General features: G+C 45.1%; 1 protein-coding gene across 2 annotated transcripts in view; it reads right to left on the reverse strand.

Moving 5' to 3' along the window:
• NID2 (nidogen 2) overlaps positions 1-7,854 on the reverse strand; it is a 91,667-nt gene extending 83,813 nt beyond the window's left edge. Inside the window, exons 1-2 of one of the 2 annotated variants that reach the window (XM_055537648.1) lie at positions 7,552-7,854; positions 6,610-6,918 (exon numbers count right to left, since the gene is read on the reverse strand). In XM_055537648.1, the coding sequence (XP_055393623.1) occupies positions 6,610-6,918; positions 7,552-7,779 (537 nt within the window). In that variant the 5' untranslated portion in view covers positions 7,780-7,854. The remainder of the gene's footprint in view (positions 1-6,609; positions 6,919-7,551) is intronic. The other variant, XM_055537647.1, reaches the window with a different exon arrangement.
• Positions 7,855-15,994: the final 8,140 nt, after the last annotated feature.

Consider the following 15,994-nt stretch of genomic DNA (forward strand, 5'->3'; position numbering starts at 1 on the left):
GAAAGAGACTCTGTTTTAAGAAGCAAAGCTTTCAAAGCTTCTGGCATTGATTGCCCACAATAAATGTCAGATAGGAGGAATCCTAGTTCTACATCTAGAGAAGCTCTGTGAGATAAGGAGGTCCTATAGATTGTGAAGGAATTGAAGGGGATGGGAAAGGGAAGGAAAATGTAAACAGAGCTGGGAAAGGGAGAGTCTGGCTTTTTACTGTGGGGTCTGGGTATTTAGCTAGTCAACAAATTTTATTCATTCTTTAAGCCAGTGAGCAAATTTATTTCAATGCAAAGTTATTCAACGTCTTTATATGCCATCCTTGAGACAAGCACTTATTACAGGTGGCAAGCATTTATTTAATATACTTGTCTTCACTGAAATAGGCAAATAGAAAAAGTTTAAATAGGATTTAGGATCCCAGAGTACCAGCCAAAAAAGTCTGGCTGTTTAAAAACCATCCGCACACCAAATGATCACGTTTAAAGTTTTCTCTCAGTTCCACAACATTCTACCTAATCCCTAAAGAGTCTGCTTCATGATGTCCTGCAGGGTTCCTCCCCCTAGAACACTCTTTAACTGGCTTCCTAACCGGAAAGGTCTACACATTCCTGGAGAAAAGACTTCGCAAGAACCCCACATGCTCTGTCCCTGAAGGAAAAGCCTCAGATGGGCTGCCAAACCTCACAAAAGGGTCACCGGTTTCCAACTTCCTCAAGACCCCAGGGAGGAGAGGAGCAGGGCCTGTGCTGCGGAGCTTCAGGATCCACCTTCCTGCTATCAGAAAGAGAAAAGCCAGAGCCCTCAGGAGAAATCAATCAGCTTCGGGCTCTCCCTTCCAGGTGCAGGGCATCACCAATCAGTCCTGACTTGATGCTTGGCAAAGCCAGGCTGACGGGTACAAAGCATGCTCCTCAATGAGTTCCCAGTTTATGCAATTTATTTAATTTCAGCCATCTGGCCAAATATCACAACAATACCATCCATGTCCCAAAGGGTTTGCCTAAAGTGGCTTACAAAAATTATAATGAAAATTAAGAAGTAGGGTCACAAAGTTCCCCTTCTTGTCTTCTTTAGGGCCTCATGCTCTCTATACTCGGAGAAGGCGATGGCAACTCAGTCCAGTACTGTTGCCTGGAAATCCCATGGACGGAGGAACCTGGTGGGTTGCAGTCCATGGGGTCGCGAAGAGTTGGACACGACTGAGCGACTTCACTTTTGCTTTTCACTTTCATTCATTGGAGAAGGAAATGGCAACCCACTCCAGTGTTCTTGCCTGGGGAATCCCAGGGGCGGCGAAGCCTGGTGGGCTGCCATCTATGGGGTTGCACAGAGTCGGACACGACTGAAGTGACTTAGCAGCAGCAGCAGCTGTTCTCTATACTCCTAGCATTATTAGCTTCTTGTCTCCATTGTTTGGTGTGAATGCTAATCTCCATTCCTTAGTATATTTCTCTATCTACCATTACCTATACATCACTGTCACTTGCATGATTTTCCCTCATTCATTTTCTTCTGCCCTTAATCCTACAGATCCTGCCAAAAATACCAAAATAAATGCCCAGTACTATCACATCCCTAATACTATAATTTTCCTAACACTTGGTCTTTAGCAAAACTTCAGCATTTCTTTAACCAATTTCCATGTATGTCTCTGTTCTCTATGTCTGCATAGCTAGATCTCAGACACAAGCTAAACTCTCTCAGACAGACTGTAGACCTCCCTTCTTTGGGACCTCAGCTTCAAAATTCAAAAAAAGCTACAACCATGTCCTGCTTTTACTTCTCATTTTCTCACTGGATCCAACCCCCTCCATCAATGACCATCGTTCTTTGAAACATGTTGGCATATCTCACTCCCGAGGTGAGGCCTCCACTAGGAAGCCTTCTGCTCATCTTATCTTACTGCCCACATCTGCCTTCATCCATATCTCCAGCCTCAGCTCTCTTGGCCTTCTCCTGGGACACATCCTCGGCCAGCACAATCTGTCCTGTTGCCCCATTCTCAATATCCATCATTTCAGCCCAACTTAAAAGTCGACAAAACATTCCCTGTACCACACAGATCTATGAAGCCCAGTTTTCTATCCCCCTTCATCCCTCAAATAACAACACCCTCACCCACACCACCCTCGAGAAAAAGACACAGCTAAAGTAAACATTAGTCCTCTTTATGTCTCCCGTCAGTAAGTTCTTTGAAGGTCAAACTGACTCACTGGAAAAGACCCTGATGCTGGGGAAGACTGAAGGCAGGAGGAGGAGGAGATGACAGAGGATGAGACAGTTGGATGGCATCACTGATTCAATGGACAGGAGTTTGAGCAAGCTCTGGGAGTTGGTGATGGATAGGGTAGCCTAGCATGCTGCAGTCCATGGGGTCTCAGATTCGGACACGACTGAGCAACTGAACTAAACTGGGACTTTGCTCTGTGATGTACTTACGACAATTCAAGGTGTCTCAGATTGTGCTGACAAACACTATTTGGTCATAGCTTTTTAGATTCCTACAGTATCAGGTACCACATCCCATCACATCCATCGCGAATGTCCATGGTGAGAAAGGACAACATCTGAAACAGTTTTAAAAGGTAAAGATGCCTTTCCTCTGACATCTTCAAGTTTCTGGTAACTCTGCAACATGTTATATGCCAAAGTTTAAGAAGGCCATGTAGAACTCACACAGTCCTTCAAGCAAAGTAGATTACTGTTTGCCAAAATCTATTTCCAAAGAACTATTAAAACAACAACTCATGTCACAGGGCTCTTTAAAGTATTCAGAAGGAACCTTCAATGTGGGTAATTAAAAAAACATCCTCTCTCCAAACAGAATCTTTATCTCCTTTCTAAATTAAACATTCTGAAGCCAGCTCAACATTTGGCAACATTTCTGAAGATTAATTTTAATTAGAAAAGTAAGAGATGGATTCTACAAATCTTCCCACGCTCTGCCCCCACCATAAAGAGGCCCAGACAGAAGTTGCAATGCAGAAAATCTTGTATTTAAAGAGTCCTTAAGTTAAAAGACCCACATCACAGTATCCTTTCAAGATAGAGAAATCAAAGAACCAGAATCTGGTCCTACATCAACCCCATGTAGGGGAACACAGATCTGCTGAGCAAATGCACCTGCTAAGACTAAGGGACTACGATGGCTACTTTAAAATGTCACCTTAGTGAATTCTCACAACAGTCCTGTAAGGTAGGCATTGCTACCTCACTTTACAGGTTAGTAAACTAAGACTGAGGCTGGATCATTGCTTCCAAAGTCACTGGATAACCTTTCATAAACTACTTCTTTCAAAACGTTTTTTGTCATTATCTTCACATCAGAAGCATTATTTCCATGCTACAGATGAAAGAGAAAAATATTTGTCTGCATTACAATTTTCAGTTTCAAATAAGTGCTGATAAAATTGGACTCCTGAAGCTCTAAGAGTGACTTCATCACCCCATAGGTTCTGTGCAACTGCTCATCTCTACAAATCATCTCACTCAGCTCAACATTACCTTTTTTCTCTCTGTTGAAAAAGACAGATGCAGCTGGATTCACTTCAGACCACTGGAATACTAATTTGGAAGTAATAAGGCATCAATAGTATCCTTGGCAAATTTCATTCCAAGTTCATTCTTCCTTTGAATGAGATATGAGTCCAAGGACTCTTCTGGTACTAAGATCACATCAAAAAAATAAAACAAGCCTCATTTACTGGAAGTGATTGGAAAAGGCATAACTATTGTGTCTGCCTACATCACTTATGCCAATAGAATGGGTCCTGCATGAAAAGTCTGGGTAGAAGCAACAACAAAAACCTAAGAATCAACAAGTCTATATTATAGGGCTTCCCTGGTGGTCCAGGGACTGGAACTTTACGCTCCCGAAGCAGGGAACCTGGGTTCACTTCTGGTCAGGGGACTAGATCCCACATACTGAAACTGAGAGTTTACATGCCACAACGAAGGATCCCACACACCACAAAAGAGAAGAAAAAGAAAGTCTGTATTCTAAACCTGCCTTTGCCTTACTACGTACAGAATTCTGCACACTCACCTTAACTTACTAGTTAATGGCAAACAGTGAGTTTTGCTGTACTTGTCTTGCAGCAGTGTTGTGAGAAGACAGCAAGATAAAGTGTTGTTATAAGAATTAACAAGATATCCTGAATAAACAACACATATAATCATTGTCCAAGTAGTCAGCCTTTCCTTTGAACCCTTACCTTCTCAATAGTCAAAAAGAGCACTCTTTGAAAAACAAAATCTTCTATTTAAAATCCTTCAAGAGCTGCCCAGTGCCAAAGACCCAAGTCCAAACTCTTAGCAGAGCATGATCTGCCCCTACCCCATGGCCTTCCCAGCCTCATCCCCACCACCCTTCCTGTTCAGTAATAGGATACCACGTGTAATGCCCCAAAACACATTAACGATACAGTACGTAGGTGATACGTCATATGTTACCCCTTCTATAGGGAATGTTCAACTCTGCTCAACTCCGATTCAAAGACAATTGCTCACTGAAACTTTCCCAGATTAGGTTCCCTAACCAGGGAGGGGTGGAGTTAGTCTCCTTAAGATGTCACTTCACTTACATTGAATTATAATCAATATTAAACCCTGAGATTCTTGAAAGTAAAGAATGTGTCCTTTCACAGTGTCTACACATCCTGACATACAGTAAGTGTGCAAAAAAGTTTGCTGGATAAATAGCTCTCAACTATGTTTAAATACAAATTACTTACACATACATATACTAATATATCACATATATATGTTTAGAAAAGAAGATTGGAAGAAAACAAAATAGCAGTGGTGACCTCTGATTAGTATAATTATAAACTGTGTTTATCTTCTAAACTTTGTATTATAGGTATGTTAAACTTTAAATGTTTTTTAAACTTATGGACAAAAATAAATGAATGAATCAACATACTTACCTTATTTATCTTTATCCAACCCTCCACCTAGCCCAATGCCCTGCACAAAGAAGGTGCTCAATATATGTGTTTGACGAGTTGCCAGTCCAGGTTCGATGCACGATACTTGATGCTTGGGGCTGGTGCAATGGGAAGACCCAGAGGGATGGAATGGGGAGGGAGGAGGGAGGAGGGTTCAGGATGGGGAACACATGTATACCTGTGGCGGATTCATTTTGATGCTTGGCAAAACTAATACAATTATGTAAAGTTTAAAAATAAAATAAAATTTAAAAAAAATATGTGTTTGAATTAAATATACTCTGTTGAATTGAATAACTGAAATGTCAAATCTATGCATTAAAAAGTTATTCAATAAACAAAACTAGATGTTTCCAAAAAATTGGCTAAAATCAATTCAAATGGTTTTTTACATCTCTAGATCCTCTTTGCTTAGTAGAGTCTTTAGAAGATACTCCTCTCATTCAGGGAACACAGTAAGAATGGCCACTATCTTGAATCATTCAGGGAGAGTGTGCAAGCTACTTAACCTCTCTGAACCTGAAGGAGGATATGTACTGCCTCTATATAGCTAAAAATCACACTGATGAGTTAAAATAGAGATAAGTTGAGAGTTTCAGCCCTTGGAGTATGACATTTTAGATTCAGGTTGAATTTCATGTAGGAACCCTTACCTACCCCAGGAATGAGGCAAGTAACCTTTTGCCAAACCACCCTGACCCATCTGATAATTCATTTGGAATACCTCAGTGAATGAATGCATGTAACATACTTACCTTCTTTATCTTTCTCCAACCCCCCACCTAGCCCAATACCCTGTACAAAGAAGGTTCTCAATATCTCAGGTAGAGGCTATACAATGGATTAAGGGCAGTCTTCTGTAAAGTTGGGAGCATGTGAACTGGTACCTGAGTGACAGTTGGGCAAAAATTATCAAAAACTTCATATAAAATGCATCAATTTGGCCCATCAATTCCACTTCCTGGAAAGTCAAGTGGTGACATGGCATAAAGATTTAGCCTAAAAAAGAAAAAGTGCTTCACAAATTTATAATGATGAAAAATTGGAAATGACATTGCTGACCACTGGGCACAGTGAGAAATCCACTGGATGGAATATACAAACGTTAACGATGTTGTAGAAATATTTATTGACAGTGAAATATATTTGCAACTTACTAAAAAAATTTACAAAACAGTATGCTGAGTGTGAATCCATCATTAATAGACAGAGACACATACAGATACAGATAGGAAAAAGCTCTGGCAGGTGCACACAAAACTGTTTAATAGTGGATATCTTAAGTGGCAGGAAAATGAGTGGCTGTTCTTTTCAAAACTGCCTGCCATCTTCTGATGTTTTTCCTTCAATGAACATATAATCAGAAACAATTCTTGTATATATGAGGTGATTCTAAAAATAAACAATCAAACCATAAACTCCCTCCTGCATCTGCACTGGGGCATTCTCATCTCCTAAGCAGTTCTCCTTATAAGAGTGACCACCTCTCAGACTCTCAGAGAAAGCCTGGAGAAAACCAAGCCACTTCAGCCCCGGTGCCACCAAACCTTGTACATGAGGTTCATCAGGAGACCAGACTCAGGAGAAACTTCAAGCCTGGGTTCCAGCCCAGAATTCAAGTCCATCTTTCAGTAAGCACAGAGGCCAAGCATTCGTGGTCGCTTACCTCTCCCGAAGGCGGGGCCCCACGCTTGGCTTCTTCGTAGGCGCCCACCTGCTCCCAGGTGGCCAGAAAGGCGTGGGTGGGAGTGAAGTGCGCGCCGGAGAGTGGGAAGCCTGTGCGCACGTAGCTGGCGGCCAGGCCCAGCACCCCCGGAGAGGTGTCCTGGCGGTACAGGACCCGGCCCCTGCCGCCACTGGTGTCGATGTCGGCCAGGAAGGGGGCGATGGCCGGGAAGTCTGTGGGGAAATCGTCGTCCACATACTGGGTTTCCCTGGGGAAGTCCTGGGTGGAGATGATGCCGTTGGTGCCCACCTGGGGAATGAGGGGGACAAAAGGGTGACCGCAGGAAGCCCAAGGACGTGAGAGCCTACCCTGGCACCCCAAGGAGGGAAGGGAGCCCTCGAGGCATGAAACTCCCCACTTCCCCATCCTCTGTAAGCCTGACTCCTGGTTCAGAGCGACCAGTGCAACTTCAACCCGCGTCGTCCCCCCGCCCCGCCACCCTATCCCACACGTGCAGTGCAATAGCTCCAGGAGCCCTATACTCCTTCACATACCTTTTCACTTCCCTCACAACCCTGGGGAAAAAGCTCTGGGTTCGAGGAAGGAGCACCCAGTTCTGCAAATTTGCACGGCCCTCTCGCTGAACTTAACTTTAGACCGCACGTACTGGCCGCCTTAGGAATCCCACCTTCTTTTCTGCCTGGGACGCTTATGCGGCTGAGAACAATTCTTAACTGTCCCCTTGTAGCAGGGGAAAGCAGTGCGTTTGGCAAAGGCAAAAAGCCAGGTCCCACCCCAAGGGCGCTCGGGGACAGCCGACGATGCGGACTATTTCCTCCCCTCGGAAGGCAGGGGTCCGGTGAGATCCACACTACCAATGACCCCTGTTCAGAAGCTGCTAGAAATCTGCCGAGTCCCGCACTATGAAGAAGCTAAACTTACGTAGAGGTCGCTGAATTGGGCATCATAGAAGCGCAAGGAAAGCGTCAGCTTCACGGCGGCTGAGCTTTCGTCGTCGCCTTCCTGCAGGAGCTGGTCCCCTCGCGACTGCCCGTAGGGGAAGAGCTCGCTTGGGTGCAGCGCCGCGGCCCGCGACAGCAGCAGCAGCAGCATTAGCAGCAACGGCGGCGGCGGCAGCGCCGGCCACCCGGCCGCCTGGTCCCCCCGCATGCTTGCTCGGCCCTGGGCTGCCGCGCGACAGACCGCGTCCCGCCCGGCCAGCCAGCCCACTAGCGGCGCCGAGCGGGCCTCCGACCTGGATCCCCGCGGGTGCCGGGGTGGGGCGGGACTCTGGGCCCTTCCAAAGCGCTGATTGGCCGCGGCCTTGGGCCCGGACCCAATCGCCGGCTCTGAGAAAGTTCGACAGCGGCCACCACATCTGGTTCTCGTTAAGTTCTCTAAGGCAGCGGTCACCGGAGCGGCTGGGGCTGGAGAGGTGAAAGCCCCCGCCAGGGGTGATCGGAATTACTTCTTCTCCGCCTCCCCTCCCCGAGAGCTCGCGGGGAGGGGAGGTCATCTCCGCCCTCCTGACGGGGCTACCCGGAGTTCCTGGCGAGTTCCGCCCCGTGGACCAAATGGCCCACACGGTTCGAAGGCGGCGGCGCTGCAGGAGATGACCTCGGCGCCAAGGGAGACCTCGAGGCGGCATGCGCCGCCAGCCTGGCAGGGCGAGGGTGGTGGGGGTTACGGTTTGCACCCTGCCCTGGGGTCCCAGGCGCCCGTCGCCCTGGACGTCAGGCTCTCGAGCCGAGAAGCAAAAGGCATTGTCGCAGCCACAGCTTCCCATGCGGCCGCTTCACTTCACCCAGAGACGCGTTGCGGAGAACCGCGGCTTTGTGTAAAGCCTGGGGACTGACTCCTAAATTCCATCCCCCTCCCGAAGGTTGCCTCCCAGGAGGACGGGACCGCCCGGAAGGACTGGGCCACCGGGCCGAAATGCCTGCCAGTTCGAGTCAAGAGCGTTGTTTACCTTCCCCGGGGAAAACCGCACCCGGGAAGGGCATGAAACGCTACAGTGTGTGATCGGCTGTTTGGGGCGTGGAATAAGGCATCCGGTTTGGACACCAAGCAGAAACGGGCTAGGCGCCACGGTGGAGAGACCCTGGGTCGGGCATCGAAGCTGCTCTTGACCGCTGCCACAGAGGTGGTAACCCGAGCTCTCCGCGGAACTGGAAACCTCACAACCGCCAAACCAGAGGCCCTGAGAGTGTGGGGGAACCCCATCTACCATAAATGTACCCTCAGCGAAGCTCCAGTAGCTGGAAGAGATTTTACTACCAATTTTATTATCAAGAGCTTGAAATTTCCCAGATAGTCTGTTTTCTCTCTTGGGATCTCCCTGGGGTCTTTGGAAGCAAAGGTATTTTAAAAGAAGGGAAAAGCAAACCCTTGGAAATGCCTTTAGGAACGCTCAAGAAACAGATTTCCTTTTGTGGGTGTTATTCCCGTTACACAAATCCTTACCAGCCCACAGGGCCAAGCCCTGAAAACTTTAAAAAAAAGATCAGACTGTGAGACTCACAGAATTAGCACAAAATGGAAAACTGGCCTAAAGTACTTTGCTTCTTCAAACTGTGAAGACATATATTTGATGTTACAAAAATGTATTTGTGTTTGCATATATTATATTCTCCTTTCTTTTGGAGACAGATTATTTTCATTGTACTGAGGAGGAAATAGCTCAAAGACGTTAGGTGACTTGACTTGCCCAAGGTCACCTAAAGTTACTCTGTGGTATGAAATCCTGCACTGATTTTTGTAGCTCTTGCAAATCTCTCAACTGAGAATAATAATAGTTAACATTTATGAAATGGTAATAAGCCATAAGTTAGTGAGTCAGGCAGACCCTAAGATGGCCCTCAATGACCCCCATTTCCTAGTGTTCACTCCCTTGTATAATCTCTTCCCCTGGAGTGTAGGCTGGCCTAGTGACTTCTTTTTTTTTTTTTTAATATAATTTTATTTATTTTGCTTATTTTTGGTTGCACTGGGTCTTTATTGCTGCGTGGGCTATTCTCTCGTTGCAGTGAACAGGGGTTACTCTCTGTTGTGGTGGGTGAGCTCATTGTGGTGGCTTCTCTTGTTGTGGAACACGGGCTCTAGGGTATATGGGCTTCAGGAGTTACAACTCCTGGACTTCAGAGCACAGGCTCAACTGTTGTGGCCCACAGGCTTAGTTGCTTGTGGTGTGTGGGATCTTCCCAAATCAGGTACTGAACCCATGTCTCATGCATTGAAGGTAGATTCTTTACCACTGAGCCACCAAGGAACCCCCTGCTGCTGCTGCTGCTGCTGCTAAGTCGCTTCAGTCATGTCCACTCTGTGCAACCCCATAGATGGCAGCCCACCAGGCTCCCCCATCCCTGGGATTCTCCAGGCAAGAACACTGGAGTGGGGTGCCATTTCCTTCTCCAATGCATGAAAGTGAAAAGTGAAAGTGAAGTCGTTCAGTACTGCCTGACTCTTAGCGACCCCATGGATTGCAGCCTATCAGGCTCCTCCGTCCATGGGATTTTCCAGGCAAGAGTACTGGAGTGGGTTGCCATTGCCTGCTCCAGGAACCCCCTAGTGACTTCTAAACCAAAGAATGTGGCAACAGAGTTGAGAAATCATTTCAAATATTAGGCTAAATCTGTCTTGCTGGCAGACTCTTTCTCCCTGGTTTTGATGAAGCAAGCGATTATGCTGGGAAGGCCAGTATGGCAAGGAACTGGGGGCAGCCTCTGGCCAACATCCAACAAAGCACTGAATTCTGCCAACAACCATGTAAGTGAGCCTGGAAGGAGATCCTTCCCCAGTCATGTCTTGAGTTGTTGTTGTTCAGTTGCCCAGTCATGTCTGACTCTTTGCAACCCCATGGACTGCCACATGCCAGGCCTCCCTGTCCCTCACCATCTCCTGGAGTTTGCCCAAGTTCATGTCCATTGCATTGGTGATGCCATCCAGCCATTCATTCTTTGCCACCCACTTCTCCTTCTGCCCTTAATCTTTTCCAGCATCAGGAACTTTTCCAATGAGGAAACGTTCACTAGAACAGGTGGAACAGCCACCTGTTCGCATCAGGTGACTAGAATACTGGAGCTTCAGCTTCAGCATCAGTCCTTCTTGTGAGTATTCAGGGTTGATTTCCTTTAGGATTGACTGGTTTGATCTCCTCGCTGTCCAAAGGACTCTCAGGAGTCTTCTCCAGCACCACAGTTCGAAGGCAACAATGTCTTGAGACAGCACCTTAATTCTGGCTGACACCTGGACTGCAGTCTTGTAAGAGACCCTGAAGCAGAGGACCCTCACTAAACAAGATTCACATTCGGGACCCACAGATGCTATGAGAATTTAATAAAATCATGTTATTTTAAAGCTGTTATGGTTTGGGATAAATTTGTTATGCAGCGATAGTTAAGCCACAGAGCTAGACACCATGCTAAAGAAATCAAGACTTGATTTCTGGGTTAATTTCTTGTGTGTGGTTAACACACACACACACACAGAGTTACTGCTACATAGCTAGTAAGGACAAGAACATGATTTGAACTCAGTTTTGTCTGATTTCTAAACCTCTGCTCTTTAGTACTAAATCACATTGCCACAAGGCCCTCTGCAAGGTTGCTCAGGCCTACCTCTCTAGCTTCAGCTCTGGCCATGGTTATCCTTTCAGGTGAGACTTTAGTTCTCAAATGCAACCTATATTATAGTTAGGAATATCCTTATATGCTTTCCCCAATTCATCTCATCTAGCTAAAACCTATTCATCATTCAAGACTTGAATCAAAACCCTTCTCTTCAGGAAGCCTTCTTGGAAACAAGCCTAACACAGAAGACCCTTCTCTGTCCCATATGCCCAGTGCTTGTCATTATCAAATCTTCTGTCATCCCTAGTCTCTGCATGTCCCCCTTCCCACCACCACCACGCTTGGAGAATGGGGACTTGGTCTCATTCAGGGCCTGCTACAGTGCCTGCCTGGCCTGTTGGAAGACGTTTAAAGAAGTATTTGTTGAAGGAGTGAAGCCAAGCAAGGCAACCTAGAGCTAGGATCCATGTCTGTGGCTCAAATGAAACATTCTTGTCCCTACACCACCTTTCCTGTTAATCTGACCTGAGTTTTGTAATTATCTTCATCAGGCTGTCTAGCGACTTACCTACCATGGCTCTCCAGTTTTTGTCATTCTTTCATTCATTCATCCACTCTACAACTATTTTCTGGAGTTTACCATGACAAATACAGCTCTGCAAGAAATAATGGAGTGCAAGATGTGACCCTTCACCTTATAAATCTCAAAATCAGTTGCAAAAACAAAGCAGGAATATGAAAAAAAAAAAAAGGACCAATGCTGCAAGGTAATATGCATTTAATAGAAAAACAGGCCAAAAAATGCCTTTGAACTGAGAGACTGTCACTAGGTGTGAATCTGGTGTTATCTGAATACAAAAGAAGTAGATTCAAAGGCAAGAGGCTGAAATGAGCCGTCCTGACTCCTGTTTGCATTAAAGTGGCCAAATTCTTTTTGAAATATGAGGCTTTGGACAGCTGTGCTTAAGCAGATATTCCTTTGAACTTTTATTCTAATATTATTTTTAAAAGACTCTATGGCACCCAAAGAGTGGTTTCTTCTTTAAAATGTCACGTTGGGCCTGGAGGAAAAGGAAAAAAAAATCTGTCATGGCTATTTCAATGGTCAAAGTAAATACTGAAGAAATATTTCTCTTGTATCCTCTGCTCCAGAGTAGAATTTCCATGACCTGCCAGACTAATTAAAGAGGCAGAGGCCCCTTTCTGGCTAAAAGTTATAGAAGACTTCTCTAGACACTTTTAGTCCTCTTGGATTGGATCTTCAAGTAATTGCTTGAGACAGAAGATTCTCAACTGTAGTTTTTATCCCAAGACAAGGATGGTACCAGACACCTTGTCAATAGACCTTGGCAAGTCTCCAAAGTTACACACACACACACACACACACACACACACACACACAAATATATATATATAGTGGTTATATTTTTGTTATAAATACCAAGACTGCAAGAATGATGATACTTTCTATTATTTTAATCAAGAGAATGAAAACACATTTGCTCCACAGTGTGGCAAATAGATTTTGGTATTCAAAGCCAAGTTCTATATATAGAATGGACTCGTGTGTGCACATGTTTATACTGGAGATGGCCTTGGCAGAAAATGTTCTGGTTCTTGTCACACACAGTGATTCTTTGCATAACTTTACTCTCTATTAAATTCCAGACTGGGTGTTCTAGCATGTAGTGAAAATAGAGTTGTACAAATTAGCATGTCTCCACAGACTCAGGATGGACTGAAACCATCCATAGGCCTGAGAAAAACCACTGAGACATTCCTACTGCTTGGATTATATTTGAAGGTTATTACAATGTAGGTGGGATGCTCTACTTTCAAATGACCTCCAAATATATTCCAAGCCCTAAATCTTCACTTGAGTTTTGCGTTTATATTCAACTCCCTGCTGAACATCCTTGGGACGGTACCGCAAATCCACATTTAAGTGTTAGGGAAATTAAAATGGAAGAAGTCCTGTTCAGGCTTCAGAAACAGGATAGCAGGCCTCTGACCTGCTTCTGACCATCCTAGATGCTCCCCAGATTCTGTGTCTGCCTGTAAGCACAGCAAGTTAGGCAGCACTTCAGATAAGAAAAGGAGTGGGTCTTGGAATCTCTTAAGCCCCTAAGGGCCTGGCCAGCCCCCCAGCACTGAAGAAGTTACATGACTCACAAAGTAGAACAAACAGCATTGTAAAATTTAAAAGAAATACCAGAAATGACACTTAACATCATCGAAACAAACAACCCAATCAACAAGTGGGCAGAAGACCTAAACAGACATTTCTCCAAAGAAGACGTATAGATGGCCAAGAGGTACATGAAAAGATGTTCAACATTGCTAATTATTAGAGAAATGCAAATCAAAACTACAGTGAGGTATCACCTCACACTAGCCCGAATGGTTATTACCAAAAAATCCACAAACAATAAAGGCTGGAGAGGCTGTGGGAATGTAAATTGGTACAGCCACTAGGAGAACAATATGGAGGTTCCTTAAAAAACTAAGAATAGAGCTACCATATGACCCTGCAGTCCCACTCCTGGGCATATATCCAGAGAAAAATATGGTCCAAAAGCATATATGCACCTTTGCAGCACTGTTTATGAAGGAGGAAACAGAACAGGCTCCATCTTGAAAGCAGGACTCCATGCTGCTCCATGGGCCGGACTGTGGACTTTGAGCTATATGCCCAGTATCTATGGAAACAACATACCAACTGGAAAACCAGGCCCCCTGGATGGAAGAGCCCCAGGGCTCGAACCTAGACTCTCTGTTGCCTAAGAGAATACCCTAATTATCTGTGTAACCGAATATAATCATAAATTCTATTATGCTTATTGGGTATGACCACAGGCCTATTGATAATTGTCCACTGTTAACTACCTAAGCTTAAGGTATATGAATCAGGGGTTAACTTTGATTGTAGCTTTCTTTTCCTTTGTTCAGACTAGTTTCAGGGAAATGCGGGAGGTGGGTTTGGGCACGTACACTTAGGGTATATAAGGTTTTCAGAAAAACTGGTCAGGGTCCTTGGCTAAGAGGAGACTCTGCCTTGGGCCCGCCGGTGTAATAAACTGCACTCCACTATCTGCATGGTCCTTATGAGTGAGTTTCTTTCCCAAATGCGTGGCTACAACATTTACAGTAGCCAAGACATGAAATCAACCTAAATGTCCATCAACAGAGGAAAGGATAAAGAAGATGTCGTACATATATACAATGGAATATTACACACCCATTAAAAAGAATGAAATAATGCCATTAGCAGCAATATGGATGGACCTAAAGATTGTCATACTGAGTCAAGTGAGTCAGTTCAGTTCAGTTCAGTCGCTCAGTCGTGTCTGACTCTTCGCAACCCCATGAATCACAGCACGCCAGGCCTCCTTTTCCATCACCAACTCCCGGAGTTCACTCAGACTCATGTCCAATGAGTCAGTGATGCCATCCAGCCATCTCATCCTCTGTCGTCCCCTTCTCCTCCCACCCCCAATCCCTCCCAGCATCAGAGTCTTTTCCAATGAGTCAACTCTTCGCATGAGGTGGCCAAAGTACTGGAGTTTCAGCTTCAGCATCATTCCCTCCAAAGAAATCCCAGGGCTGATCTCCTTCAGAATGGACTGGTTGGATCTCCTTGCAGGCCAAGGGACTCTCAAGAGTCTTCTCCAACACCACAGTTCAAAAGCATCAATTCTTCGGTGCTCAGCCTTCTTCACAGTCCAACTCTCACATCCATACGTGACCACAGGAAAAACCATAGCCTTGACTAGACGGACCTTTGTTGGCAAAGTCATGTCTCTGCTTTTCAATATGCTATCTAGGTTGGTCATAACTTTCCTTCCAAGGAGTAAGCGTCTTTTAATTTCCTGGCTGCAGTCACCATCTGCAGTGATTTTGGAGCCCCAAAAAATAAAGTCTGACACTGTTTCCACTGTGTCCCCATCTATTTCCCATGAAGTGATGGGACCGGATGCCATGATCTTCGTTTTCTGAATGTTGAGCTTTAAGCCAACTTTTTCACTCTCCACTTTCACTTTCATCAAGAGGCTTTTTAGTTCCTCTTCACTTTCTGCCATAAGGGTGGTGTCATCTGCATATCTGAGGTTATTGATATTTCTCCCGGCAATCTTGATTGCAGCTTGTGTTTCTTCCAGCCCAGCGTTTCTCATGATGTAGTCTGCATAGAAGTTAAATAAGCAGGGCGACAATATACAGCCTTGATGTACTCCTTTTCCTATTTGGAACCAGTCTGTTGTTCCATGTCCAGTTCTAACTGTTGCTTCCTGACCTGCATACAGATTTCTCAAGAGGCAGGTCAGGTGGTCTGATATTCCCATCTCTTTCAGAATTTTCCACAGTTTATTGTGATCCACACAATCAAAGGCTTTGGCATAGTCAATAAAGCAGAAATAGATGTTTTTCTGGAACTCTATTGTTTTTTCCATGATCCAGCAGATGTTGGCAATTTGATCTCTGGTTCCTCTGCCTTTTCTAAAACCAGCTTGAACATCAGGAAGTTCATGGTTCACGTATTGCTAAAGCCTGGCTTGGAGAATTTTGAGCATTACTTTACTAGCGTGCGAGATGAGTGTAATTGTGCAGTAGTTTGAGCATTCTTTGGCACTGCCTTTCTTTGGGATTGGAATGAAAACGGACCTTTTCCAGTCCTGTGGCCACTGCTGAGTTTTCCAAATTTGCTGGCATATTGAGTGTAGCACTTTCACAGCATCATCTTTCAGGATTTAGAATAGCTCAACTGGAATTCCATCACCTCCACTAGCTTTGTTCATAGTGATGCTTGCTAAGGCCCACTT

This window comes from Bubalus kerabau, chromosome 10, assembly GCF_029407905.1.
Source record: "Bubalus kerabau isolate K-KA32 ecotype Philippines breed swamp buffalo chromosome 10, PCC_UOA_SB_1v2, whole genome shotgun sequence".
Taxonomy (NCBI): domain Eukaryota; kingdom Metazoa; phylum Chordata; class Mammalia; order Artiodactyla; family Bovidae; genus Bubalus; species Bubalus kerabau.